The 16,065-nt window shown below is 38.8% G+C and overlaps 1 protein-coding gene across 2 annotated transcripts in view; it reads right to left on the bottom strand.

Moving 5' to 3' along the window:
- Positions 1-340: 340 nt before the first annotated feature.
- ARMH4 (armadillo like helical domain containing 4) overlaps positions 341-16,065 on the bottom strand; it is a 138,832-nt gene continuing 123,107 nt past the window's right edge. The window contains exons 6-8 of one of the 2 annotated variants that reach the window (XM_060003430.1): positions 8,817-8,848; positions 1,853-1,987; positions 341-1,609 (exon numbers count right to left, since the gene is read on the bottom strand). In XM_060003430.1, the coding sequence (XP_059859413.1) occupies positions 1,541-1,609; positions 1,853-1,987; positions 8,817-8,848 (236 nt within the window). In that variant the 3' untranslated portion in view covers positions 341-1,540. The remainder of the gene's footprint in view (positions 1,610-1,852; positions 1,988-8,816; positions 8,849-16,065) is intronic. The other variant, XM_060003431.1, reaches the window with a different exon arrangement.

Below are 16,065 nucleotides of genomic sequence, written 5' to 3'. Positions count from 1 at the left end.
CTGGTGGCGCAGTGGTTGAGAGTCCGCCTGCCGATGCTAGGGGACACGGGTTCGTGCCCCGGTCCGGGAGGATCCCACAAGCCATGGAGCGGCTGGGCCCGTGAGCCATGGCCGCTGAGCCTGTGCGTCCGGAGCCTGTGCTCCGCAACGGGAGAGGCCACAACAGTGAGAAGCCCGCGTACCGCAAAAAAAAAATCAAAAACATACCTCCTACGTCACACAGTGGCTATTAGAAACAACTGTGCAGCTTGCCTTGAACACAGCAGAGCAGGTTCCAATAAATGGGAACAAGTTCTCCATAGTGTAAAGCACCATGGACAGTATTATTAGTAACCTTTATTCTTCCACGCAAACGAGCCAAGTCTTTACCCAAAAACTCTACTTCCTGAAAGTCCCAGATACCTAGATGCAAAAGACAGGGCAAGGAATTACATTCCAAGGGAAATGAGAAATGATCTAACACAGTCCAGCATCTCCCAAAGTGAGATGCCCTGAGACAGGCTGGTTTTTTCATAAGTCCCGTCATGTGCCAGGACTCTAGCCCCCGAGTCTGCTCCTACCACAGAATGTGTTTTTCTAATAAAGCCAAACGAGGACCAATGGCAGCCCAATCATTGCATGGCCAAGACCACAGATGCAGAAAAGCAACATTTTGAATAATTCAGAATGGTAGCCACACAAGCACGGAGCCAAATGGCAGAGATAAATGCTCTGGGAGCTTATCTATCCTCCTTTTCCTCTTGATTTCTTCCTCATTTCTTCTTGACAAAGTGAATGATACACATAAAGGACGTCTCTTAATGATAAACATGTAAGAATCTATTGACAGGTCTTTTGGACTCAATTACACTATTTAAGAAAGCAAGCTTACATTAAGACCGAGAGTCAATTTAATGCATTATTTCTAGTGCATTTTTTCTTTGCCAAGAATAAGAGGGAAGGGGAAAAATAATAAAAACCAGGAGACAAGTACATAATGTAAGGTACAAACAAATCTATATATATCCTAATGTGCTGAGAGGTCTTCTTGATGAAAAGATTTCACTCCGAGTTGCTGCTAGTTTTGATGCAAATGTAGTATGTGGCATGGCCCACGAGCCTAGGGATTCAAGTAGGTAGAGCAGTTATCACAAGTTCTTCTTTGTTAAGATTTCTATTTCAGAGTCGAGTGTGCCTTGGCAGCAATACTTGTTATACTTCAGCGCACGTAGTCCAAACCAAGGACAAGACAATGTCGAAAAATACAAAATATTTACCCAACCTAGCAACTCCTACTGAACACATGTATGCTGCATATTTACGAGTTGTAGCCCGTGGTTGTGGAATTTTCACTACAGAATAAAAACAAATACTGCATATTACAGTTCATATACAGCATGCCTTTTCTGCTCAGTACACGAAAAATCTACTCCCCAGCAGATAATGAAACTGATGGCCTGACAGCCCCAGCATGGCAGAATGTTGTCCTCTTTTTTTTTGCCCCCAAATAAAAAATAAAATCATAAGATCGTTGACTCTTCCAATTAAATTCCAGTCCAATTCAAAATTCATCTTCAGAGCTGTCAGCTAAGAGCATCACTCGATCTTGCATGCTGTTGAATTCTCTCTGCTGGGGAAAGAAAACAGAGAAGCATTAAACTCCTTCTGCCGCAGAGCAAAGCTGAGGAACAGGCCCCCTTTAAAAGACACGTGAACAAACCAAGCCGAGGCAGCAGCTGCAGCAGCTCATCAGAACCACTGGGCACATCAGTCCCATTCATGCCTCATTAGGCCCCGTGTGCTTTATTAAGCCAATTAGAAAAGCGAAGGATGTTCGGAAACTGATTAGGTTTCGCTGTTGTTGATTCCATACCTTTCTTTTATGCCTTTTGAAGCCATTTCGCCTTCGGCGATTCATAACCTTAATGCTGTAGAGCGCTCCCAAGATGAACAAGGCTCCAGCTATCCCAACCCCCACGGGCACCAGCATCCCAGACATATAGCCAGCCTGCCCAGGAAAAGAAACACACATTAGGATGCTAAACAGACTGCTGCCCTGGGTTTCTCAGCACTGCTGGAGGGCAGCAGGTTTTTAGACACTTTGAAATCTCCTGTCTGCTTTGTTATAAAATAGCACCTGGAATAAAGTTACTTTTTAGAGCGAAGGCAACAGAGAGAGAGATGTGACTATTTTGGGATATTTCAAATACGCAGAAGAAGTACTGAATAAATCAGCCAGACCTAGTGGAACCTCCAGCCACTTGCTTATGCACACTTGTCAACACCAGGTTTTGGTGACAGAAATATAATTTGTATTAAAGATGGATGAAGTAAGCCTCTGAGAATGCCAGGACTATTAAAATGCTATAAATTGGAAATAGCAGTCTGAGTCAAGCTCCAGGGGGAGTTGAAGTGCCCAATGGAACATTGTGCTTCTAAGAGGGCAGAAGGAGGGCCTTGACTTTGGTAGTCCCTGTCTCACAATCTTAGCTGCGTCACAGTAAGAAAGGAAAGAGGCATGTGCTTGTATGGGAGTGAAAAGTGAGAGTTTCTGGAGACAGCAGGGAAGAGAAGGACCTGCAAAGGAAAGAGGAAGTACGTTAGGTGTTGGAGCCCAGGCAAAAAAGACAAAGATGAGGAGAGAGTTGCACAGAATGTGGATGGCTTTGTTTATATGAAAGAAAATATCTGCCCAGTGGACAAGGCCAAAGTTGAAGGTTGGGAGGGAATTCTGAATGTCCCCAGCCCCAAAGAAAGAAAGTGGCAGACAGGGGCACAAAGATCACTGCTAACAACACTGGTACTTCCAAAAGAGCCTGGAGGTTTCAAACGCATGTGGGTCTCCAACATCCCCAAGGTGTTACTATGGATACTTCAGTCCTAAGAGAGCAGCGTGATCTCCACACATCTCTGGGCTTGAGTAAGTAGCTCAGGACCAACCCAAGTTCAGGGTAAGGCCATCACCCTAAAGGTGCTCCCTGCATCTTGGCCAATAAGACACCTAAGGGATAGAGGTGGATGAATAACCAGAGCCTTTCATAGAGGAACACGACACTGGTTTACCTTCCACGATGGCCCCTTCTAGAAGGCTACCCAGAAAAAAACCATAAACAATTATCAATTTTAAAAGTACTGTAATAAGTACTTTTGATAGACATTATTTTATGGGGGAAAAACCATGAGTCTGTTCACTTATTTGACTATTTCTAAAAATTTTAATATAGCAAAAACTATTTCCAGTATCTTTCAGAATGAGGCCCAAACAGAGAAGGACAAAAAATAAAAGTTTTCTAACAAGTGCCGAAGTAAGCAGGCTATGATGCTTTCCCAACATTTCTAGAATTAATCAAAGGGACAAGACCTTACAAAACTGCAGCACCCTCTTGTACACAGCCAGCTCGTTCACTGGTTTTGTTTTTCAGAGTCTTGAGTTAGAGAAGAATGTGGAATTTTTTCCATTAATTTGAGAACATAGCATTGTTCCTCAGCATACTAAGTGTTTTTCCCCAAGAAACAAAGCTCAGTCATTTTCCAACAAATTAATATGCTTTACAGAAACCCAAACTTTCTTCTAGATCTACGAAAGGCTTATAAAAGTCTGTAATTTTCCATTGCTCTCACCAGAGCTATGAATTTCTTTTTACATCACCATTCCCAGTGCATGGAAATATACATATATGTTGATGTATGATAATTTTAAGCACAGTAGATTAGATTTTACAGAGCTGTACATTCAAAGGATGATATTTGAACTTTTGGAAGCTCAACTTGATCAACCTCTGAGTGGGTCTCCTCACACTATGTAACTCAACCCCACACCAAAAATATGAATATTACAAAATGTGTCACTTTTTGCATGTTTCTTATTTACACATTGAGGCTTCCCGTTTCGAGAGCTTTAAGTCATGTAGACTTCACAAAAATTCAATTAATCTCTCTCCTCTCTTTATTCCTCGTGTGTGTGTGTGTGTGTGTGTGTGTGTGTGTGTGTGTGTGTGTCATCTGCCTGTGCCTTGAAATTACAAGTAAATTACAAGATGGGAATAAAGCAACCTACCCTCTTCAAATATAATTTAACCATCCCTCATACAAAACTGACTAATTGAAAATAAGCTCTGTTTTTAGAATTGCCCATGACTTGTTTCCTGTAGAAAGGAAAACAAATAAGACACGTATATATTAAGTTATAAATTCTGCCTAGGACCTTTTCTCTGTTCAGAATTATTGGACGTGCACATTCCTCCACACGTAACTTGCCGAGAAGAACACAACTGCATCTGTGCATATTCCAACCAAGAATGCATAACCTGAATCTAATCATGAGGAAACGTCCAATAAACCTAAACTGAATATTCTATTTTTTAAAGCACTGTATTCTTAAAAAAACATCAGAGTCATGAAAGACAAAAGATGGTTATGCAAATGGTCCACATTAAAGAAAACTAAAGAATCCTGACAACTAAATGTGTGACATGACCCTAGACTAGATCCTGTAACGGAGGAGAAAAATGAATTTATAAAGGAGATTCGGGGTCTGTTAACCAAAAGACTGAAATCTAGGTGCCAGAACAAAGTATGATATCAATGTTAAATGTACTCAAGCTGATAACTGTATTATGGTTTGCTAACAGAATATTCGTATTCATAGGAAATACACACTGAAGTATTTGGTGTAAAAGGACCATGATGTACGCGGCTTTCCTCAAACGGCTCAGAAAAAAGGAGCAGAGGTAGAAATGGGGCAACGTGGGAAGAATAAGTGCATCTGGAGAAAAGGAACAGGGGTATTCTTTGTACTATCCTTATTCTTGTATCTTTTCTGTAAATTTGAAATTATTTCCAAATAAACAGTTTGAAAATTAAAAAATGGATTGTTAAGATAATATTTACTAGATATAGTTGTTTTTTTTTGTTTGTTTGGTTGGTTTTGGTTTGTTTGTTTTGTTTTATATTTATGAGAAAGGTATCCTTCCTTCTCAGGATACTGTATTTGTTCAGAAACACTGGTTTTCAAGAAAATGATAAGAAAACCATAGGATACACTGTACTGCCTAAAGTCTGCTGAATTCAGTACCCTTATGATGTCCGTTCGACAGTGGTTCTCAAACCTGAACATGCATCAGAATCACCTTCAAGACTTGTCAAAACACAGATTGTTGGACCCCTTTCCCCGAGTTTCTGATTCAGTAGGTCTAGTGAGGGACCTGAGATTTTGTATTTCTAACAAGCTCCCAGGTAATGCAATGCTACTGGTGCAGACTATACATGAGAATGGCTGTTATGGAATATAGGCTGGATCATCCATTTTCTGCATTATTTCCTAAAGCTAGAAGAAATAGAACGACCTTGGTAATAGAACAACAGGGCTGGCCTGTATTATACAACTAAAATGTTGATGCATCTTCAATTTTGAGAAACAATATAGATGTTGAAAAAATACATCAATAGGTAGCCAGGTAAGGATTTGTCAAACAAGCATCACTAACTTGGACATTTAAACAGGAAGAAGGTTAATGATGGAATGAGTATAGGGACTGTCCCTTGATAGCCATTCGCCCCTTCTTCTAGAGCAATAGCACCTTCCATCTGGGCTGGGCACAGAATAACGATTACTTCTCCCTTCCTTCTATGCAGCTGGATGTGACCATGTGATAAGCCTCACTAAGGAGACGATACATTAGTGACACGTGCAACTTCCAGAGCATGCTCTTCAAGAGGGGAGCAGAGCCTTTACCCACCCCCCCCTTTAAGAATGGCAGAGTGCCTTTATCTCCCCTTTTAAAGGGGGAGGGATATCTTAGCCTCCCTTTTTCTTCCTTCCTTCCGGCTAGAGTATAGACCTAATTGCCATCCAGGACCATGAGATGACCTTGAGAATAAAGGTCACAAGTCACGGAGCATCAAACAGAAGGAGGCTGAGCCTTCAATGTTGCTCCTCACTAACCCCTGATTGCTACCTCCAGACTCACAAATGAGAGACAAACAAAGTTCTCTCTTGGTTAAGCCATTGTCATTGGGGGGGGGGGGGGTTGTCTGTCACTCATAGCTGATCTTAATCCTAACTAATATAGGAAGACTAAACAATAACAACAAAGAGAATAATTCAGAACTTTTTAGAACACCTACCACCCTTTCTAGAGTCCAGCTAACTAACAGGGAAACCAATATCAGGACCAATTAAATGAAGCTAAACTGAGAAGATGTTCTGGGTTGACTGAAGAGCCAGTTAAATATGTAGTTTAGCTTTCAGTTCTAAGGGGCTCTGTGACTTTCAACAAAACGGCAATAGTTTCACTCTCAAATAGTTTCTGAAGATAATGACTCACGAGACTTTTATAGATGATCGCTAGCTAGCTAGACATATGAAGAGAAAGAGGGAGGGGGGAAGAGAGGAAGCGAAAGGAAGGAGGGAGAGAGAGAGAGGAAGATATGTATACATATATTATATATGTATGTGTGTGTGTGTGTGTGTGTGTGTACACATATGATTGTATGTATCAAGTAAGTGTATAATATTTCACTCCCAGAGGGAGGCGACTAATTAGACTGAGTCCCTCCAAGAAAAAAATCAAAATATGAAGGCAAGTACAGCAACATGGATGGACCTAGAGATTATCATATGAAGTAAGTCAGAGAAAGACGAATAACATATGATATCACTTACATGTGGAATCTAAAAAAAAATGATACAAATGAACTTATTTACAAAACAGAAATAGACTCACAGACATAGAAAACAAATTTATAGTTACCAAAGGAGGTAGCGGGGGGAGGGGGAAGGATAAATTAGGAGTTTGGGATTAACATATACACACTACTATATATAAAATAGATAATCAACAAGAACCTACTGTATAGCACAAGGAACTCTAGTCAGCATTCTGTAATAACCTATATGGGAAAAGAATCTGAAAAAGAATAGAGATCTATATATATGTATAACTGAATCACGTTGCTGTATACCTGAAACTAATACAACATTGTAAATAACTACAATTTAAAAAATGGTTAAATTAAAAAAAAAATTAAGATAAAGCAAGTCAACCCGGTGGGAGTTTCAACTATTTTTCTTCCAATTTTTTAAAACTAAAACATAACTGAAAAAATGCTACAGAATAAAATGAAGAGAGGGCTGGAAAAACTTCAGAATAGTCCAGAAAACTGAGGCCATACATAAAATTATTTCTCTTGGTGAAATGGAGCAGGGAGAGGGTGTCAGGTCTTTGAGACAAGAAGGAATGGTCCACAAGAAGAGAAAATACAGCCTTTCTCCAAAGCTACACAGATTTCTAAATGGAGTGGTGAAGCTATATATACATACAGGTAAGAAACTTTGCAACAGCCAACTTCAAAACAGGCTGTATGCCAACATTTGTTTTCTTAAGTCTATTTTTTGTCCATTTTTGTAATTCAGAAGGATATTTTCTATAGAAACAATGATATACGGACTCCTAGATTAAACTACCAGAGCCTATTTACTTTTCATTGTATTATATTTTCCCCTGAAAAATAACAAGAAGCATTATGAATATAAATATATTCAGTTCTAAACTTTTGCGCTTCTCTTACCCCAAATCTTGCTCAGTCCTCTGATTACACCTCCCTTAGACAACTGGACCCACTGCAGATACCAAAATGGCCTCCACTGATGTCAACAGGCTTAAAATTCTTCAACGTCACTTTTAATACATATGGACATAAAATAATCTCATTCTCAAAAACTATATAGGCTAAATTTTACTGAGAAGCAGAAAAATAATAGTGAGAAGAATTAATATAATTATACAATTTTAATTGCAGTTGAATGTTTTCTTTTATCCTTTAGCATTAAACTGTAGCAAAATAAATATTAATCATTCAAATATGGGGGAACTGACCTCAAATAATAAAAAAAGATATGAGATACCATCAACAGATGTATATTCTAAGAAAGGCGAATTGGAAGTAACTCCTATCTGGCAGTTGAAACGATTTCCATTTAACTAAACCCCCAGTGAAATCTGAGCTGGCTTATAGTAATTGGATCTGACACAGACTACAGCAAGGAGTTCAGAATTCCACCAATATTTTTATGAGTAATTCCAGTTTGAAATTACAAGGTACCAAAAATGAAACCTTAGAGAGTGTTGAAAATTAAAAGAAAATGAAAAATATAAACCTGGAAGGAAGTTAATATTGTCAGTCACAAATGTTGATGGCAGAATTAATGCAAGAGAGGAAAATACTTCTCTATAGTTGGCCATTCCAGATAGGTCAGCTCATCACTCAGCAGTGGCACTATGATAGACTACATAAAAGTGAGCCTAAGGAGAGTACTTAGGTGTTCAGGTGTTTTTAATCCCACCTCCCACTATGGTTTAAGGATGCCCTTTCCATCACAAAGTTTTATTCTTAAATCAAGTCCATCAATTTATGTCCTTGGGTCACAAAAATCAATGCCTTCCAAAATCCAAGGTATTTCTTCCTCATATAGGAAGATCAGGTTTAAAAGATCCTTGCATTGGGACATGAACTGCACACTAGAATGGGATTACACTCCTGCAATTCCCTAAAAGGAACTCCACCTTGACATGTAAATGGGGTTACTCAGTTGTACATACCAGGAATTACATTCCATAAGTATGAATGGCACTCCAAAGAATAAGGCATCCCTTGTATTATACAGACCTTAAAGGGAAGACCTCCTTTCTTGCTGGGCACCTGGAAGTGGCCCTGTATCTTTGCATAGATTACCATAATCAGAATAATGAAATAAAGCTCCATTACTCTCAAGATCTTGTGCTTGACAAAGCCATGCCCTCTAAGATAAATGCAAAGGAAGAAAATACTTCTCTTACCTTGTCTTTTAGTTTTTCCATCCAGCTTCTCACTACAGAAAATAAGAAAAGAAAATGTAAATAGCCACCTTTCTACTTATAGTTCATTGTGTTAAATTCATTTGGTAACTTACTTATATTTCATATATTAAGTTAATTTGATACAATGAAGGTATTATTGTATGAAATACAATAATACATAATGAAATACAGTGAATGGGTCAACAGTATTAACATAATGACAGCGATAGTCTTATTTTTATTCTCATTCATTTAAAAATACAAAAAAAAAAGAGCACAAACATATCCCTCACATAACATTAAAGGAACAGAGAATATTTTTGCTTGCTAAATGTATTTTCTATTATTTTGGGGGAGGTCTGGGAGAAGAGAGAGGAAAACACCTTCAGAATACCAAATTTGCTTCTAACCTGACATTTTCTCCTTTTTTTTTTTTAATTTTTTTTTTTTTTTGACCCACTGGGCCCTTGGCAGTGAAAGCGTAGAGTCTTCACCAGTGGACCGCCAGGGAATTCACATTTTTCTCCTTACCTTTATTTCTCATCTTTCTCAGTTTTTAAGCTCAGTGGGAATTCTGCACTTGAATCAGTGTCAGAGAGCAAAGGTAGGAATGTGCACTGGGCAGGCCAGGGCTACTCAGCTCTTACTAAAAGTAGTCAATATTTTAGGCTCTGCAGGCTGTACAATCTCTGTCACAACTACTCAACTCTGCTGTTGCACTGAGAAAGCAGCCATAGACAGTAGCACATAAGCAAGTGCGTTTGGCTCTGTTCCAATACACTTTATGTATGGACACCAACATCTGAATTTCATGTGATTTTTTTATGTCACAAATATTTTTCTTTCGATTTTTTTCAACCAAACAAAAAATTGGAAAACATTCCAATGGGCCGTATAAGAATAGGCAGCAGGCCAGATGCGGTCACAGCCTGTTGACCCCAGGCATAGACATATTTTACTCAAGAAGCTGGTGTCTCCATTTACTATCTGACTTTAGTAATAACATATCTGACAACAGTGATGACAGCTAACGTGTGTACGGCTTTACCCCTTACAGAGCATGTTCGTATGTACTGCATCATTTGATAGGCAAACCAATGACAAACATGAGAGTCAGGTAAGATGATGCTCAGGGGAAAGAAGAGGAAACTGAGACTCAGAAAAACTAATAGCATTGCCACGGTTAACCAGGGAGGAAAGAGCCACTGGAACTCCAACCACCATCTGATTAACAACCTACAGGAATAAGGCTTCCCAATTACCCATTTCTTTTGGTGATACCACTGCTGTTTTGCTCTCTCAGGTTGAAGATGTGGAGATAGATACCTTTGGCTCTTCTATCTCCTTCAGTCCCCAGCCTCAATCTCTCATGTCAAGACCTTGGAGGACAAATCTCAGATTTGTCCTCCCCTCATAGCTCCTTCTGTCTCAACTGGGATTCAGGCAAAGACGGTGGTGCTCAATCAGAATAAAATAAGAGTCAAGGGAAGGGCAAAGTAAGACAGTGCAGGCCCCTCAAGAACTAAGCCATGGATCAGTGATTCTGGGAGTGGTTCCATGGAGAAGTGAGGTCAACCACTGATTCACTGAGTGACTTTGGAGAAATTAGCAAACCTCTTGGATGCTCAGTTTCCTCATATGTGAAATGAAGATGGTAATACTTGTCTTATGAGATGGCTGTGAAGATTAGAAATAACATGTGCAAAGTGTCTAGTACAGAACTTAGTGTAGAAAACCAAAATAAGAAATCTGGGATAGGAAGGGGAAAAGAAAGACACGTGAAATATGAGTATTGTGTTAACATGGCTCGACTAAGCCCAAGATATAAAGTTAAAGTCAAGCAAGAGAATGCTTCCAACTCATTCATTCGTTCAACAATATTTACAGTGCACAGTGTGTTGGCCAGTCACTGTGCTCAACACCGTATCAGTAGAAGATATGGGGACCTAATTCCAGTGAGAAAAGGTTAGGACATCAGGTCTATGAGACATGGATGACAAGCAGCAACACAGGGACTGAGAGAGTGAGGGACAGAGCAGGAGAGCCAATTACTGGGGCACACAGCAGAACGCCAACCTCAGAAGCAAGATGTCCGGAATCAGGGAATCAGCTGGATATTACGTAAAGAGCAAAGCAAAAGAGAGGTGGGAGCAGGAATGCTGGTGTGAGGACATCATGGAGGAGGTGAGCAGGGGCCGGCTGACTACCTGTCGACGGCAGCCCAGGGGTAGATTGGAGAAAGGAGGCACAGATGGCGCCAAGGTCTGAGGCACTGATAGGTTTTCCAACTGTAGAAAATTCATTGCCAAGAGAAACGTTTTAACTTAAGCCTTATCGAGCCAGATCTCATTGACAATCTGTCCAGATCTTAGGTGCTTAAAGTAAATTTCCAAGTCCTGCTTTGGGTGCTTCTTAAGGCAGTCATTCTTCACTGGGGGAGGGAAGGCATATTAGCATGGGATGTGCATATGTGCACAGGTAATCTGAAAGAGCACATTCGATGGATCTAGTTCTGTAGTTTATAATAGGAACTACAGAAAGAGAGCTGGGCAAACTCTACTTGGCTAGTGAGAGGGGTGATACACTAGAGGTAGTGAGACAGTGTTTGTGGGGACATGGGTCTAAACAAGGTTGAGAAAAAACTGCTCTTCAGAGTATGTGAGCTTGGCTGTGTTTCTCCAATTAAGAACATGCGTCCCCAATAAAGATGTTAAAAAAAAAAAAAAAAAAGAACGTGCGACCACTAAGGATCACACCGTGTGCTTCTCAGGCATCCACCAGGGTTCCTGACACGGTATTAGGCAATAAATATTTTTTCCTTCTTTCAGCAAATATATATTGCTTTTCAATGAGTTCACAACTTTTGAGTAAACACGATTTTCTTTCATGAAGATTCTATAAACTGTTTTCAGCAAAATGTTCAAGGCGGTGTAAAAATAAATCTAACACAATGATGGTTTTGAAACTTAATAGAAATCAATAAGGAAATACAAAAGCTAGAAGAGAGAATATTGAAAAGATATTTAATAAAAAGAAAAGATGATTCTTTATGAAGAGGAGAACCAAAAACTGCAGTTTCTTCCTCTTTTCAATAGAGAGACATCACACTGATGAAAGGGGTATGAATTGACACAACTTTTTGGAACTGCATGGAGAATTTGCAATTGATATCAAAAGCTTTTTAAAAAGTTTAAAATTTTTATCAAAAGTTCCAGTTGTAGAAGCAATGTACCTTAAACAATTAATCATGGATACGCATAAAAAATTTTATTTCAATGCTGTTCACTGAATGGAACAGCAGGAATGGTTTAAACACTTTCAAAAGGAAACAAAACCTTAGGCTATGCCTACAGAGTGAAATATTATACAAAAATGTAAATTATTTAAAGAAAAATAGTGACATGGTGTTCGCATAATATATTACAAATGGAAAAAACATGAAGTATGTATAATGTGAGTCCATGTGTGGATAAAAATGTTATGTGTGTAATTGAAATGATGTACTTCAAAATGTTAACTGAAGTCATCAATGGGTTGTAGAATTATGGATGACTTTTATTCCCTATACAGTACTTTTAGGATTTTCCAAATTATTTCTAATTTTTAGTACTTGTAACATTTAAAAAACATATCTTACCCCCCAAAACCCCTACAAAATTCTGTAAACATTTGCAACTGGAGGTTAATGGTAGATTGCCATAGTGGGGAACATGAGAATGTGAGGCCCTTCCACTTGGTTAATTCCTCAGCCCACAGCTACAGATTCATTCTAATCCTACTGGTTCTGATTTGTTTTCTTTCTTGAAATTTTACTGATGCAAGTCTGAAAGTGTAGCAATATAATCATGCCCGTGGTCTCCTTCTGTACAGAGAGAGGTAAATGTGGGCAAAAAAGTAGACAGGGATTATTAAAAGCAAAAAAAGTAGACAAGGATCATTAAAAGCAAGTTCTCCATTATGCTCACCAGTGTCCTCTTCTGTACAGGAGTTCCAGGAGCAGCAATTAGCCCTCTCCTAGCTTATCTACTAGAAAACAGGGAGGAGGGGGAGAGTAAAAAAGAAATTGCAGATAAAACATTTCCATGTATCTTGTCAATTATAAGTATGGTTGGTTTTCAAATATACTGTGGCTGAAAAGTCTCCTAAACTGCTAATTTACAAGGGTATTCTTAATTTTCATTTATTTCCAATAATAAAGTTTTATTAGCTATATTTATCCCAGACACATATAAATTCCCTTTCACGAAAGGGGGAAGGTGTACACCTGACACGGTCCTGCCCACCAGAAAGAAAAGATCAAGCCTCAACCACCAGAACACAGGGACTAGTCCCCTCCACCAGGAAGCCTACACAACGCACTGAACCAACCTTAGCCAATAGGGGCAGACACCAAAACCAACAGGAACTACGAACCTGTAGCCTGCTAAAAGGAGACCCCAAACACTGTAAGTTAAGCAAAATGAAAAGACAGAGAAACACACAGCAGATGAAGGAGCAAGGTAAAAACCCACCAGACCAAACAAATGAGAGGAAATAGACAGTCTACCTAAAAAAGAATTCAGAGTAATGATAGTAAAGATGATCCAAAATCTTGGAAATAGAATGGAGAAAATACAAGAAATGTTTAACAAGGACCTAGAAGAACTAAAGCACAAACAAACAATGATGAACAACACAATAAATGAAATTAAAAATTCTCCAGAAGGAATCAATAGCAGAATAACTGGAGCAGAAGAACAGATAAGTGACCTGGAAGATAAAATAGTGGAAATAACTACCGCAGAGCAGAATGAAGAAAAAAGAATGAAAAGAATTGAGGACAGTTTCAGAGACCTCAGGGACAACATTAAACATACCATCATTCGAATTATAGGTGTCCCAGAAGAAGATGAGAAAAAGAAAGGAACGGAGAAAATATCTGAAGAGATTATAGTTGAAAACTTCCCTAATATGGGAAAGGGAATAGTCAATCAAGTCCAGGAAGTGCAGAGAGTCCCATACAGGATAAATCCAAGGAGAAATATTCCAAGACACATATTAATCAAACTATCAAAGATTAAAAACAAAGAAAAAATATTAAAAGCAGCAAGGGAAAAACAACAAATAACATACAAGGGAATCCCCATAAGGTTAATAGCTGATCTTTCAGCAGAAACTCTGAAAGCCAGAAGGGAGTGGCAGGACATATTTAAAGTGATGAAAGGGAAAAACCTACAACCAAGATTACTCTACCCAGCAAGAATTTCATTCAGATTTGACAGAGAAACTAAAACCTTTACAGACAAGCAAAAGCTAAGAGAATTCAGCACCACCAAACCAGCTTTACTAAAGGAAATGCGAAAGGAACTTCTCTAGGCAGGAAACACAAGAGAAGGAAGAGACATACAATAACAAACCCGAAACAATTAAGAAAATGGTAATAGGAACATACATACTGATAATTATCTTAAATGTAAATGGATTAAATGCTCCAACCAAAAGACAAAGACTAGCTGAATGGATACAAAAACAAGACCCGTATATATGCTGTCTACAAGAGACCAACTTCAGACCTAGGGACACATACAGACTGAAAGTGAGGGGATGGAAAAAGATATTCCATGCAAATGGAAATCAAAAGAAAGCTGGAGTAGCAATTCTCATATCAGACAAAATAGACTTTACAATAAAGACTATTACAAGAGACAAAGAAGGACACTACATAATGATCAAGGAATCAATCCAGGAAGAAGACATAACAATTGTAAATATTTATGCACCCAACATAGGAGCACCTCAATACATAAAGCAAATACTAACAGCCATAAAACGGGAAAGCAACAGTAACACAATCATAGTAGGAGACTTTAAAACCCCACTTTCACCAATGGACAGATCATCCAAAATGAAAATAAAAAAGGAAACACAAGCTTTAAATGATAAATTAAACAAGACGGACTTAATTGATATTTATAGGACATTTCATCAAAAAACAACAGAATACACTTTCTTCTCAAGTGCTCATGAAACATTCTCCAGGATAGATCATACCTTGGGTCACAAATCAAGCCTTGGTAAATTTAAGAAAATTGAAATAGTATCAAGTAACAATGATATGAGACTAGAAATCAATTACAGGAAAAAATCTGTAAAACATACTAACACATGGAGGCTAAACAATACACTACTTAATAACCGTCAGATCACTGAAGAAATCAAAGAGGAAATTAAAAAATACTCAGAAACAGATGACAGTGAAAACACGATGACCCAAAACCTATGGGAAGCAGCAAAAGCAGTTCTAAGAGGGAAGTTTAGAGCAACAATCCTACCTCAAGAAACAAGCAACATCTCAAATAAACAACCTAATCTTACACCTAAGGCAATTAGAGAAAGAAGAACAAAAACACCCCAAAGTTAGCAGCAGGAAAGAAATCATAAAGATCAGATCAGAAATAAATGAAAAAGAAATGAAGGAAACAATAGCAAAGATCAATAAAACTAAAAGCTGGTTCTTTGAGAAGATAAACAAAATTGATAAACCATTAGCCAGACTCATCAAGAAGAAAAAGGGAGAAGACTCAAATCAACAGAATTAGAAATGAAAAAGGAGAAGCAACAACTGACACTGCAGAAGTACAAAGGATCATGAGAGATTACTACCAGCAACTATATGCCAATAAAATGGACAATCTGGAAGAAATGGACAAATTCTTAGAAAAGCACAACCTTCTGACTGAACCAGGAAGAAATAGAAAATATGAACAAACCAATCACAAGTATTGAAATTGAGACTGTGATTAAAAATCTTCCAACAAAAGTCCAGGACCAGATGGCTTCACAGGAGAATTCTATCAAACATTTAGAGAAGAGCTAATACCTATCCTTCTCAAACTCTTCCAAAATATACCAGAGGGAGGAACACTCCCATACTCATTCTATGAGGCCACCATCACCCTGATACCAAAACCATACAAAAATGTCACAAAGAAAGAAAACTACAGGCCAATATCACTGATGAACATAGATGCAAAAATCGTCAACAAAATACTAGCAAACAGAATCCAACAGCACATTAAAAGGATCATAGGGCTTCCCTGGTGGTGCAGTGGTTGAGAGTCCGCCTGCCGATGCAGGGGACACGGGTTCGTGCCCCGGTCTCGGAAGATCCCACATGCCATGGAGCAGCTGGGCCCATGAGCCATGGCTGCTGAGCCTGCGCATCCAGAGCCTGTGTTCCGCAACGAGAGTGGCCACAACAGTGAGAGGC

Source organism: Delphinus delphis, chromosome 2 (assembly GCF_949987515.2).
Source record: "Delphinus delphis chromosome 2, mDelDel1.2, whole genome shotgun sequence".
Classification (NCBI taxonomy): domain Eukaryota; kingdom Metazoa; phylum Chordata; class Mammalia; order Artiodactyla; family Delphinidae; genus Delphinus; species Delphinus delphis.
This window is presented reverse-complemented; position numbering and strand designations above follow the sequence as displayed.